Source organism: Triticum dicoccoides, chromosome 6B, assembly GCF_002162155.2.
Source record: "Triticum dicoccoides isolate Atlit2015 ecotype Zavitan chromosome 6B, WEW_v2.0, whole genome shotgun sequence".
NCBI classification, from domain to species: domain Eukaryota; kingdom Viridiplantae; phylum Streptophyta; class Magnoliopsida; order Poales; family Poaceae; genus Triticum; species Triticum dicoccoides.
The window spans coordinates 180,200,296-180,213,961 of NC_041391.1; the positions used below are offsets into that span (position 1 = coordinate 180,200,296).

Sequence of the window (13,666 nt, forward strand, 5' to 3'; positions counted from 1 at the left end):
ACCAAAGATTTTTGAGTTGTCAAAAAAGAAAACGTGCCTGGTCTGGAAAGCTCTTGACAACAACCTTTGGATCCGCCATATTGACACTCAGCAGGGGCTAACCTTGGCCCATATCCAGGAATTTGCAACCCTGTGGGGGATGCTTGCTGATGTAACCCTCAACCAGGGAAGCTAAGACACCATAACTTGGAAGTTCACAAACAATGGCGAGTACTCCGCCTCCTCGGCTTACATGGCGCAATTTGCCGGTCTCTCCTTTTGTCCAATGAATGCTACAATCTAGAAGATGCGGGCTCCACCGAAGTGCAATTTTTTTTGCTTGGTTGATCTTCCAAAATCATGTTTAGACAACCGATCGTTTACTGCGGCGAGGCTGGCCAAGCTGCAATTTGTGCCCTCTCTGCAAGCAAGTGCAAGAATATGCTCCTCACCTCCTATTCCAATGTAGGTTCACTGTCCGGATTTGGACCAAAATTTGCACTTGGCTTGGCATCCTTGACTCCTCACCAATGATTTGGCGTCACAAAGACTCAGTTAGAGATTGGTGGCTCAAGGCGGTTAATGCTGGAGGTGGCTGCAGGAAGGCCATCGCCTCCTTGATGATGCTTATCTCGTGGAAAATTTGGAAGGAGCACAATGCAAGAATTTTTCAAAATGTCTCTGCCCCGACCTCCATTGTTATCGCAAAAATCAAAGAGGAGGCTCATCTCTGGTCTTTGGCGGGAGCCAAACAACTTAGTATTGTTATGTCGTGAGAGTAGACCTTTTCTTTTTGCCGCCTCGCGGCTTATGTCTAAACCTTCTTCTTAATCAATGAAAATGGCAAGTCTTTTGCCTTGCTAAAAAAAGGACTTCTTAGAAAGAAATCCAAAGGCTGCCTTGAAGAAGAAAACGAGATTTAACTATTGAATATAATATCCTTGAAGTTTGTTTTTCTCACAAGAATAAGTTAGAAGACCCTTAGGATGAATAGTACTTCCTCTGCTTGTTCTAAAAATGGATGTATCTAGACTTATTTTAATTATAGATACATCTATTTTATCTATTTTTAGAATAAGTATTTTCGGACGAAGAAAGTAGCAGAAGTGAATTGGATAATATATGGAATAAAGAGGAGGCTGCCAAAGACCCAGAGATTGTAAAAGTAGAGATGAAGATAAGAAAAATGCTTACTTCTATGCTTTGGCCAAACATACATAGGCATAGAAAAAACCACTTGCTTATGTTGAATGGTGATAATGGTCTTTTTTATTCCACTAAAGATATGCTGTGGCTACTTCCTTCTACAGCGAAACTTTAGACGTGGTGGTCGGTGGCTCGCTACACCACGTTGCTTTCCACACGTCAGCTAGGCAGGCGATGCAGGCTCGCTGCTCGCCACGTAACACCCTCACTCGAAACACCCGATCCGGACGCATTAAAAACTCATGTCGGGCAGACGCCACACTCACTCACTCTGGTACTGCTGCAGTGAACTACCACTACTCCCAAAAAAGACTTCCTGAATTGGCAAATGGCGCAGCTGAGAGCGTTCGCCGACGAGCAGCAGCAGCAAGAAGCGCTGCACGGCCACGGCGGCGACAGCAACAGCAACAAGAAGGCGCGCGCGGGCCTGTGCGGCGTCCTCCGCGAGCGCAAGGTGGTGGAGCTGGCGCGCGCCAAGCGCCGGCTGGTGGAGGTCCCCTACACGGCCTCGCTGGCCAACGCGGCCAACGCGCTCCTCGCCGGCCGCGTCTCCGCCGTCACCGTGGCCGCGCCGCCGGGCCACTGGATCGGGGCCGGCGGCTCCTTGATCGTCGAGTCTGACCCCGCCACCGGCGCCGCCCGCAAGCACTACATCGGCATGGTCAACATGCTCGACATCCTCACCCACATCGCCGAGACCGGCCACGACGACGACGACGCCATCGCCCTTGAGGATGGCGGTGGCTCGCCGCCGGTCGACCTCGACAGCCGCATGTCCGTGCCGGTGTCCTCCGTCATCGGCCACTCCTTGGAGGGCCTCACCCTGTGGACGCTCCACCCAAACACGAGGTGCTTCTCGAGGATTCTCAGCCAGCTATTTGTGTACCTCGCGAAATTCAGATCATACTACGACCGACACATATTGCTGACTTGTTGTGATTAACTGCGCTTTAAGCTTGCTGGATTGCATGGAGACGTTCAGCAAGGGCGTGCACCGCGCGCTGGTGCCGCTGGAGAGCTCGGCGGACAATGTGGTGGCCGTAGAGCTGGTGGAGTCGGCGCCGGTGTACAGGATGCTCACCCAGATGGACGTGGTGAGGTTCCTGCGCGCGCACGGCGCGGAGCTCGGCGGCGTCCTGTCGCGCACCGTCCGCGAGCTCGGCGCGGCGAGCGAGGCCGTGCTGGCGGTGGCGAGCCGCACCAAGGTCATCGAGGCCATCAGGACGATGCGGGCGGCGTCGCTCACGGCCGTGCCCGTCGTGGACGCCCCCATGGACGCCTACATCCTGCAGGACGTAAGACGCCGCCACTGCTTCCTCCTGCATCTGCATGTTGCTCTGTTCGTTCTGTTCGTATTCATCAGCCTGGTACGGCTGCTCTGTTTGTCCGGCAGGGGAGAGGGAAGAAGGTGGTGGAGACGTTCTCGGCGACGGACCTGCGGGACTGCCCGGTGGCGCAGCTGCGGTCGTGGCTGGGGGCCAGCGTGGCGGAGTTCAAGGACAAGGTGGCCGAGTACCGGCGCGAAGGCAGCAGGCCCCTCGACGCGGCGGCCGGCGTCCAATCCCCGGACGAAGGCGACACTAACACCACCGTGGACGCCGGCACCGGCAACGAAGAGGAGCCGCCGCGGCTGCGGGAGATGGTGACGTGCTCCTTCGAGAGCACGCTCGGGGAGGTGATCGAGAAGGCGGTGGCGAGCCACGTGCACCGGCTGTGGGTGGTCGACGACGAGGGGGAGGAGGAGGGGATGCTGCGCGGGGTGGTGTCGCTGACCGACGTGCTCCGGGTGGTCAGGGAGGCCGCCCTCGGCGAGGACCGGGAGCTCCACGACATCGTGTCGTCCTAGAGGAACATTAGCGGTGTGTTTCCGAGTTCCGACGGTGGGCGGGCGTGTTACGTATGTGTCCGACACTGACCGTGCCGCGCGTCTTTTGCTAGAACTGGCGCCTAGTGTAACGTGTCTCAGTTTTATTGTTTCAGCCAGACTTGCCACTAGCATAACTTTTTGGTGCTTTCCTCTTTGTGTTTTTTAAAAAAGCCTTTCAACTGGATGTAACCTTAATTTCTCAATTAACCAATCAAATTTTCGACGAGAAGGATTCAGGTATCCTCCACTAGGGCATCTCAAACGCGGACATTATCGGCGGACCAGACGCATTGCATTTTGCCTAGGGGACTTTGCAGGCATCCGACCTCTCACTGCTGCTGGCACGCAACTTCTCCATGTTTAAATTACACCACGGCGGTTCGTCACACGCAACTGCTCCGTGTTTAAATTACACCACGGCGGTTCGTCACCTTGTAAAAAGGCTTTCGCCCCACTTTTATATATAAAACAAAGATCATAGACACAACGTATAAATGTACGCTTCTCCACACACACCCAAGACAAACAGAATACATAGATGTTGAGCGCCGCAACACCACCCCTATGTATAAAGAGATGAAGTCGCATGCGACGAACCGTGTACTTCAAGGCAGCGCTTTCAGAAAGGATACGACATTGGAACGGCCGCCGTCGCCCGACCAGAGGGTCAGAGTTTCTCCTAGAAGAACACAACGGGTCAGTGTTTCTACTAGAGGTCGGGCCAGAGTTTCTTCTAGAAGAACACAACGAGTCAGTGTTTCTACTAGAGGAACACAACGGGACGACGCCTTCAAGAAGAGAACGAGCTTCGCCATCGCCGGTCCGTCTGAGAATAGAATAGGTTTTCATCCCGGCCAACACTCACCGCCACCGAACGCCACACCTCGGTCACCGCATCGCCCACACGACAATGACAACCGGGCAGCACCAAGCCACGGCGGTTCGTCACCTTACATTATCACGACCTTTTGGCACGTGACTGGTCTGCATTCAAACGATACCATGATGGTTCATCACCCTACATTAATGATATGCGGTTGTCGAGGAAACTACTCCGGCACCAGCTGGATTCAAGCATTCTGGATTACATGGAGACCTCTAGCAAGGGCGTGCATCGCGCTGGTGCCGCTGAAGAGCTCGGTGGACAACATGGTGCTGGTGGAGCTTATGGAGTCGGTGCCAATGTACAGGATGCTCACCCAGATTGACATGGTCAGGTTTCGACGCGGAGCTCGGTGGCGTCCTGTTGCGCATCGTTCGTGAGCTCAGCGGGGCGAGCGAGGCCATGCTCGCGGTGGCGAGCCGCACCAAGGTCATCAAGGCCATCAGGACGATGTAGGCGGCTCCGCTCACGGTCGTGCCCGTCGTCGACGCCTACATCCCGCAAGAAGTAAGACGCCCCATTGATGCCTACATCCTGCAAGACATAAGACGCCGCCATGAACAATTTTTGAATTCATGAACAAATTGGAAAACGAGATTTTTTTCAAAAAACACCTTTTGAAATTCCGTACATTTTTTGAAAATAAGAACATGTTTTGAAATGCCGGAAAGTGCTATTCTGAGCTCGAGCTCAGATGCACTGGATATCTGAGCCATACCGTGTCGCTAAGATTCATGACGCAGTGTGTATATTCATATGTATTCCAAATAGTATATGACGACTATGTCTGTGCCTGGACCCACCTACCTATCCCACATGATGCCACCTTTCCGTCCCGCGTGAACCGGCTCAGACGGACTGCTATGTTCAGAGCCACGGCTCGGCCTTACAGCCTTATTTACTGTGCCTCACCAACCCCTCACCCTGCTCTCGATCCTTCCTCCTGCTCCTCCTCTCTCATCCCATCTAAGCTCGCAAGAAACCATATCGGGGGCCATGTCCTCCTCAGCTTCTTCCTCGCAACATGGGCACGCCCTTCCGCTCATCCCTTGTCCAGATTGCAGGCATAGTACAGACCAAAATACAGATTCAGCAAAAAAAGCCTAACTCACATGTCATGAACCAAGAGAATAACAAGGGAAATTACAGACTGCCTTCCAGCTAATGTACACAGATTTTGCATGTTTCACCCATCATACAGCACTTGTTTCAGTTCCACCAGCATTACCAAAGTATCGAGCTTACACCCGAACATCGAAACACTGAACCATTATGGAGAACATGTCAACAGATAATTCATTAGTTTGATCAGCCAGCAACTACATTCCACCTACTAACCTAAGATCAATTGCCTTTTACAATTATTCCTCTGGCGACCCTCCACTCCGCAATTCTTATACCTAGCCGGCTTCCTCGGCTGCTTTGGTACATCTCCTCGGTCTGGGCAAGTTGTTCTTATCCGGCCTTGCTTCCGGCATACTGACCACTATTGTTCACTACTTCGGCCGCCATGGACGATGCCACCTGATTCACAGCACCTCCCTTATCAGCAAGCCTATCCTCGAGACCAAGGACATCTCTCCCTTCGGCATCTGGCAACATCTCTGCCAGGTTTGCTTTGAATAGCCCCATCAAACGGTTGTATGCCTCCACACTTGTATCGCCCAGGCGGGCTAGTTCCATCGCATGCATATATATGGTGAAGTGTCTGTATGAGAATGGATTTTTATGCATGTCTTCTTTCTGATATTGCACAAGGTCCTTAGGCAGTATATCTCAAGCATCCTTTCTCCACCTTTTTACTGTATGCTTAACTGGGATTTCTTTAGCTCGGATGAAGTCTAGGACCTGGAACACAACAGCAGCAGTTTAAATAATTTAATTGAAGAACATACGGTTGAGAACACATGAGCACTCTATGTTAACAACAGTAAGTCAAATAAGTTTCCTCACCTTCAACACATGGCTGCACAGCAGCCCCATGTGTTCAAACTGCCCGCATTCACATTCAAATTCGTGACCTCCGTCTAGCAACTTTTACCTCATATGACACCCTGCACCACTTCTCTCTTTTGTCAGCCTCAATGTGAATTGCAACATACAGCTTATGTTTCTCAATTTCTTCCACTTGGTTAACTCGACACTCATACAATATATGCCCAAATTCCTCAAACATGGCCCTTGTATATATCTTTCCAGCATGTCTTTCAACTGCCAAGTTTGCTCTTAACAAAGGCCTCCCCTGAACCACAAAACAAGTTCAACCAGTCAATGCAGAAATCATATTCCAAATTGAATGTACATCTAACAAGAAATGCGTACTTAAATAATACTCACAATTCTTGTTCGCTTCTCTTCATAGTTCTCTTCCGCTTCACTGTCAAAGAGTAGCCTCATATACTTCTAAAGAAACATAAGCATTGGACATCCTGGAGGGACATAATTCTTTAACATATGGTTCGCACTTTCACTACTTTGCGTGCTCGCTATCTTGGCACAAAACACTCCTTTCAAATACGGCTTCGCCCATTTCTCCCTGATCTCAAATAGGTTCGTCATATATGGATGCGACCTCATCATGTATTTAGCAAGCAACAATTCCCAGTCTTTCTCAAATTCACCCACCGTCAGCATGTGATTCACCACTTTTGCGGAACTCTGCTCAGAATTCACTCTTCTTGGTGTGCAGAGGCCCAACGATTCTTTGACTTTATTTAGCACGTGCCACTTACACCAGCAGTGCATAGTATCTGGCATTATGTTCTTGAACGCCACTTCCATAGCCCGATTCTGGTCTGTGAACCAAACAAAATTTGACATCCATCAGTCATGACGATTTGCAGAAAAGTAAATATCAATCATATTTTTTTAGACTACGGAAACACCACCATATAAATAACAGCAATGAAATGAAGATCTTGCCAGTAAGTATAGTTTTTTGGTGCAGCGCCACCCATGATTCTGAGAAATTCAGAGAAAACCCATTTGAAACTCTCGACAGTTTCGCCACACACAATCAATCCAGCCGGGATCACTCTCTGAAAATGGTTGTTCACACCAACAAATAGTCTGAAAGGCATGTCATACAAATTTGTCATGTAGGTTGTGTCAAATGTTAATGCACTACCGGAAAATGTGTACTGCAACCTATTGCTCCCGCTTGCCCACATAAGGTTCTTGATCCCGCCCTCTTTGTCAGGCTGAACTCTGTATTTGAAATGAGGGTCCTTTGCCCCAATTTCTGCAAAAACCTCCATTGTTTTCCTTACATTATCATCTGATTGTTCCCTGCTAATCTGGCCGCAAAGATTACACAAAGACCTCTTCTTAAATGGCACATTTTTCATCGATCCAAAAAATATGCCTACTATGCTATACACCTTAGCTAGGTTGACATTATTCTGCCGCAAATGCTTTCTCAAATCCCTGCTGTACACATCAAAGTGCTTGTGGGATGACCAGTGAATTGTCTCACCGAAATTTGGCGAAAGCGAGTGGTTATGGCTCTCTCGATGCTTTGCGATATACCAACCATTGTCCTCTGTCCATAACAGCCTTATTAACGCTTGGCATTCACACTGACAGGACCTTGTGTTCTCCACACTAGCTTTTCCTTGTAAACATAAATATTAGATTCATAAATCATATGCTTCGCAAAATCTTCATCTAATTCTATGAACAAACACATTAATATCGACCACAGATTTACTTACCAAACATGGCAACCTGGTGCATGTAGCTCCCGCTTGCGCAGGGTCCAGGGAAGGGTCCGACCACTTTGGGTCTATAGTACGCAGCCTTTCCCTACATTTCTGTAAGAGGCTGTTTCCAGGACTTGAACCCATGACCTCATGGTCACAAGGCAGCAGCTTTACCACTGCGCCAAGGCTCCCCTTCATGCAAACAATTTCCTGCATGCACTTCATCCTCTCCACATTTAGCCGGCTTTTACCATATCTTATATCAAATCCTTTCTCCCAGGAATACAAGCTGTAGAAATCGTATGCTTATCCAAGCGAGTCAAAGGTAGTACCCAGCACTGCAGTGATTACATTATCCGTCGGCTTTTCGGCGAACAATACGGGTAGCGCAAGGCGCCTTGCTGGGGCCAGCAGCACCAATCCGCAACCTGATAATGGATCAAACATGGCTATGTCAATCATTGTAATCCACCAATCAATTTTATTTTTTTGCTGACACTACAGTAAATGCTACATAAAACGAAACTGATAATGGATCAAACATGGTCGTGTCAATCATTCTAATGCACCAATCACATTTTTTGCATTTCAAACTACTGTCCCTGATACATAAAACGATGGATTTCTAGCAGGGAATTTGTAAAAATCAATGAATGCCCGTAGTCATCCTGAAAGATCAATACTACAATTTCTTAGAGGGGCAGCAGTAAGCAGTTATGCTTCCACTCTAAATAAAAACACACCATGCATTCATACGGGAGTCATAGATCAAACTAACAGTGCAAAACCAAGCAGCAACCACACCAATTCGTATCACACAGTCCTTTTCCAGCAGCAAACAAGTCAAGCAAGAATGCCAAACCATACACAGTCTGAATTTTTACTAATGGTGTTCAAATTCTATTCCCCTCACCTCTTATTCCAACCAGGAGCCCGTGGACAGCTCAGATGTGGGAGGCGAGCTCTCCTTTCTCACCGCTGCTGCTTGCACCGCACTGCATATTCATTCTTCGCCGCTCATAGCCGCCGCCGGCGTACCGCTGCAGATTTGTCCTTGGCCACTCAACATTACCGCTCCTGACGACGGGCAGAGCCGCTTGTCCCCGCTCAAAACTATTCCGTCGTGCAGCGCCACCTCCACCGCCGTTCGCCTTGTCCCAACTGCCGGCGAACCTTCCGACACCATGCTCTCTCCGACCTCCTCAAAATTCGTAGATCTATGCCCATCCAAAGCAGAGAGAACTAACCAGTCTGCCGCACAAACTTCAAATCAGACTTTGCACTTGAAGAAATCGGATCGGAACGGCGTACCTGCGGATTGGCTGCATTAGGAACTCCATGGCGCGACGGGTCGCCTGTTCTTCTTCTCGCTCCCTCTCTCGCCTTCGCGAAAATGGCTATGGCGCTACGGCAGAGGAGCCAGGGGTTGCATTGATGACGCGCCTGGCATCCTGTGACGGAAAGAAAACTTTCTGAGCCACGGATCAGATAGATTCTAGCGGCTCTGACCCACGGCTCAGTGCGTTGTATGTTGACGGCCGCCCAAAACCAGGCCCACTTCACAACTCTGCGCATACGTATTCTCTCGCCCTCTCCTTTTCCCAGAATTCAACCCGCACCATATCTCTACTCTTAATGAATGAATTGGTTGAATAATCCCCCCACTTTCAACCGGTTTATTTTCAACCGGTTTATTTTCAACCGGTTTTTCTTCATCCCACCTCCCATCAGCCCCTCCCACCGGTTTTTCTCTTTTCTCGTCTGACCGGCAATACCCAACGTATTTATGGTAATCAATTATAATTAATCCACGTATAGTAATAAATCAATCCAGGTATGGTAAGGTCATAACTCAGGAAATTTTGAATATGGTAATTATATGATAATAAATTTAAATTACCCCAAAGGCTATCAATCCAGGTATGGTAAGGCCATAACTCGGGAAATATCGAATATGGTAATAAATTTAAATTACCACCAAGTATGGTAAGACTATCCACGTATAGTAATAAATCATATAGTAATAAATCATATAGTAATAAATCATAATTAATCCACATATAGTAATAAATCAATCCAGGTATGGTAAGGTCATAACTCAGGAAATTTTGAATATGGTAATTATATGGTAATAAATTTAAATTACCCCAAAGGCTATCAATCCAGGTATGGTAAGGCCATAACTCGGGAAATATCGAATATGGTAATAAATTTAAATTACCGCCAGGTATGGTAAGGCTATCGATCTAGGTATGGCACGCCCTCACCTGATCACCTATCACAATCTCCAGCCCCACGCACGCACCAAAGAATCCACCCGGCACCAAACGCAGCTCCTCTCGATCCCCTCGAGTAAACGCCGCTGCCGTCGTGCGATCTTCCTGACACAGACGTCGTCGCCGCCTCCTTCCCACCTACGGCGTCCCCCACGTCCATGGTGACGGCGCTCGCGTCCTACACTGACCCTCCGCCTCATATAGGTTGGTCGTTGATGGAGTGGGATGTGCCGCTGCGGTTTGGGGAGGCGCAATCACGATCTGGTTGGGATCTCAGTGTGGACTCGTTCTCTGCGATGAAGGATGGCGCTGCCTCCCTGGCAAATGGGATCGGAGAAAGGGGCTCTACATCGTGGATGTGGGCGAGGCAGCGGCCGAAGGCGAGCCCGACGGTGAGCACGGGTGTTCGTCCCATGAAATAGGCGGCCACGGAGGGCGGATCTGAGGCCACCCCAATCGCCGATGGCCCTTCCTCCCATCGCTCATCGCCTCCATTCTCTCTCTCCTCTAAATCTTTGTCGCCCCTGCCTGATTCTGGCCGACGCCATCCGGCTCTCGCATCGGCCACCACCAGCACGGCTGCGGACGAGGCGCAACCGCAGACGCCGCCGCCGCCATCCTCATCCACCTCCTCCACCATCCTTCCCAGCCGTCGTCGGGGGCACCCGCCATCTGCGCTCTAGCCCACCCGCTCCCTCCTATCCCCCTGCCTGCCAGCCCCGTGATCCATCGCACAGATGGCAGGTACTACAGCGACCTCCTCCCTAGCGGATCCGGCCTCCTCCGATGGAGATCCATCCTGGGCACCGCCTTATTCTCATGCGTGCACTTCTATATCAACGTCTCATTCCACCTCACCTAAGCCTTTACCTTCCCACCTCTGCTTCAGATCCACATCACTTTGCAAGGTATGTGCTTGATTGTTTCGAACTGGATCGATGGATTGTGCAAGGTACTTTGGGTGTCGTCATTGACGGCAATTGTCACGCCATGCTACCATCGGAGGGGTCCCTCATCGATGATTAGGGTCTTCCGAATTGCACAAGCTCCATTGAGAAGGATGTTTTTAATTCTGGTTTTGCCTACATGCTTTCTTTGCCTGTATCTACTTAGCTAATGTCTTCTTATAGATAGTAGCTGCTGAAGTGGTGATCAAAGTTGTTCACTATAAGGAAACAACCATGATAACAAAAGTGTATATTCCCTGACCTTTGACCTGAAGTACTTTTTCATTAGAAACTTGCAACAGCCAGGCATTGAAATTAGCAACAGCTTCGTACATACTGAACTAATTTGCAGCAACACGTACTGAACTAAGTTAGGTTATGCTCATCGTTCCAACATGCTTAGTGATAACCACCTAGCAAGCTGATCAAACATGAAAAAATTGAAGTGCTACTGCTAATCGTACTATTCTGAATGTGAAAATCTATTTAATTGGCTCTTCTCTAATTGTACATTTGCATAAATCTCAGATCTTGCAAATTACAGTATAACCATAAAAGTCATGCTTTGACTCCTATAGGGCCTTTTGCACTTTAATATGACTAATAATTTGCCTTAATATCACAGATTGTATTACTACCTTTCTAAGTGAATGACATTCAAGAAGGTCATTAAATAAAACCAAGAAATCCTTCTGGTATTGGAGTGTAGGAAAGTTGAGACTATAAAACCAAAAGGTTATATTTACGTTTATTAGAGAAGGTTCTTTACTTTTTATAGGAAAACACAAAATATTGCGATGTAGAGTCTAGGTGGTGGGCCTCCTTGATCCACTTGGTGGATAAGGGCGACTCCGGTCCTGGCACCCATAGTGCCAGTGATCCAAAAATCATAGGGCCTGGATATAGCTCTAGCAGACGTATGCGGCTTGCGCATCGAGCTTGGTCGTCTCGAGCATGGAGATAGGCGAGTTGTAGACCAAGAGCTGGTACAGAGATAGGCGAGTTGTAGACAAGAGCTGGTGGGCAGCAAGAAACGCATGCACACCAAAGAACAAATCTGAGTCACATGCCTACTTCTGTTGGTTTCTACAAAGAGCGGCTAGCTTAGATCTTAGACCAGTCGGTCACTGTCGAGGTCGCCAAGGTGATCTTACAGCACCGCCGTGGGGATTTCTCATGATTTTATGTAGGCAAGCCGCAAGCGGTGGTGGTGATTGGCTGGGTGGTGTCGCTGCCTTGGGAAGAGACGAAGTGATGGTAAAAGTAAGCAGGATCCGATGATTCTTCCGTGGGGATAGCCAAAGTCAAGATGTCGACTACAGACTCGTCGCAGACTTGCAGTGAACCTGGATGCGGCGAGCCTGATTTGTGGATCGATGGCGGGTCTTGACTTTGTTAGGCTGGGATTGGATGGTTGCGGAGGGTGGTGTGCTTGGTTGGGTTCCCATGGAAGAATGTGGCCTCCTCGTGGATCTGGTCATGCCCATCCTAAAGAACATTGTGTCCCTAGCTCCCTCGAAGAGCAAGGACAGTGCAAGCGGCAGCAGGGGGTAGGGGTAGATGTGGGGAGGGATGTCGGCGGCTGCTCGAGGTCATCATGATGAAACCCTTGACGTCCCATCTTTATCAATGGAAGTGGAAGAGCACGAAGTCGAGATTGGATAGGAGTTTGAGTTCTTTTTGGCACCGATCGGTTCCCCACTTTAGAGATGTATTTTTTTTGCGTGCGAGCAAACAGTGGGTTGATTCTAAAAGGGATAGGCACTTTTCAACAGAAGTGCATGACGGACCAAAAATATGACCTCATTTTATTCGTTTGATAGATATCGTATTATTCGTTGTTGTTCGTTCGGTGAAATTTCCTAATATTTGATTGTTGTGTTTCTAATTAGAGCACCCCATAATCACCCAATATGAGGGGATGATAAATGAAAGATACTGATTATAAATTTTGAAGAGCCCGTGGCAACGCACGGGCGTTATACTAGTAAAGAATTAGTCCACATCCCAACGCCCATACGGATGCACACGATATCGTGAGCATATGAGCTCGCGCTCAATTACTCCATGTCCTGAAATGCCCCTATTTTTTGATGAATTTGTGAACAAATTTTCTAAAAATGAACAATTTTTAAATTTGTGCAATTTTTTCGGAAACTAGAAATTTTCTTCAAATTCCTGAACATTTTTGAAATACAAACAGTTTATGAAATTCCAATCTTTTTTGAATTTTGAATATTTTTTGAAATTCCCAAACCGAATTTGAAAACAAAAATGTCTTTTGAGAATAAATATTTGAAAATCCGATGTTTTTTTAAATTTTGGAACATTTTTAAAAAGAAAAATCATTTTTAATAAAATTGAAACAGAAAAAATGGAAAAAGAAAAACAAAAAAAGGAAAAACAAAGAAATTGAAAAGAATAGAGAGCCGAAGAAACCAGAAAAGAAACAATGTAAGGGAAACCCCAGTTCTAAGGTTCCCAAAACCGGTTGGCTGCACTGTGTAAATCTGGAAGTGGAACGGCCCATATTAGTAGCTCGCATCGCTGCTTTGTGGGCGAATAGGGTTTTCGTGTGGTAGCTCCTATGCGCCGCTCGCTGCGGCAAATTGTCGAGCGGACGCACAGGCGCGTCTCCAGCTGGGCCGGCCCATTCGCGCAACGCATTGTAAAAATCCGCATCGCTGCTTTGTGGGCGAATAGGGTTTGCGGCAAATTGTCGAGCGGACGCACAGGCGCGTCTCCAGCTGGGCAGGCCCATTCGTGCAACGCATTGTAAAAATCCCAAAAAACTCTGCTCGAGCGAG

The 13,666-nt window shown here is 48.4% G+C and overlaps 1 protein-coding gene and 2 long non-coding RNA genes across 3 annotated transcripts; 1 reads left to right on the top strand and 2 right to left on the bottom strand.

The window, feature by feature from the left end:
* The first annotated feature begins 1,392 nt into the window (after positions 1-1,392).
* LOC119324228 (SNF1-related protein kinase regulatory subunit gamma-like PV42a) lies at positions 1,393-3,267 on the top strand. The gene is made up of 3 exons (XM_037597995.1): positions 1,393-2,034; positions 2,141-2,480; positions 2,579-3,267. The coding sequence occupies exons 1-3, from the start codon at positions 1,514-1,516 to the stop codon at positions 3,029-3,031; spliced, it is 1,314 nt and encodes a 437-aa protein (XP_037453892.1). The 5' UTR covers positions 1,393-1,513; the 3' UTR covers positions 3,032-3,267.
* A 1,074-nt stretch (positions 3,268-4,341) lies between these two features.
* On the bottom strand, positions 4,342-7,703 carry LOC119323029. Its single transcript, XR_005156059.1, has 6 exons — positions 7,649-7,703; positions 7,411-7,548; positions 6,273-6,730; positions 5,889-6,177; positions 4,743-5,783; positions 4,342-4,469 (listed from the first exon to the last, which is right to left on the bottom strand). It is a non-coding gene; the product is annotated as an uncharacterized LOC119323029 (long non-coding RNA).
* Positions 7,704-7,732: 29 nt separating this feature from the next.
* Positions 7,733-9,120, bottom strand: LOC119323866. Its single transcript, XR_005156545.1, has 3 exons — positions 8,948-9,120; positions 8,550-8,853; positions 7,733-8,064 (listed from the first exon to the last, which is right to left on the bottom strand). It is a non-coding gene; the product is annotated as an uncharacterized LOC119323866 (long non-coding RNA).
* Between the last annotated feature and the right edge of the window lie 4,546 nt (positions 9,121-13,666).

What these genes read in the sequence shown, in the direction of transcription:
- LOC119324228 (XM_037597995.1), top strand. Translation starts at nt 1,514, where the DNA reads ATGGCGCAGCTGAGAGCGTTCGCCGACGAGCAGCAGCAGCAAGAAGCG. An exon ending in ACGCTCCACCCAAACACGAG is followed by an intron (nt 2,035 to 2,140) that starts GTGCTTCTCGAG and finishes CTGCGCTTTAAG; the next exon opens with CTTGCTGGATTGCATGGAGA. An exon ending in ACGCCTACATCCTGCAGGAC is followed by an intron (nt 2,481 to 2,578) that starts GTAAGACGCCGC and finishes TTTGTCCGGCAG; the next exon opens with GGGAGAGGGAAGAAGGTGGT.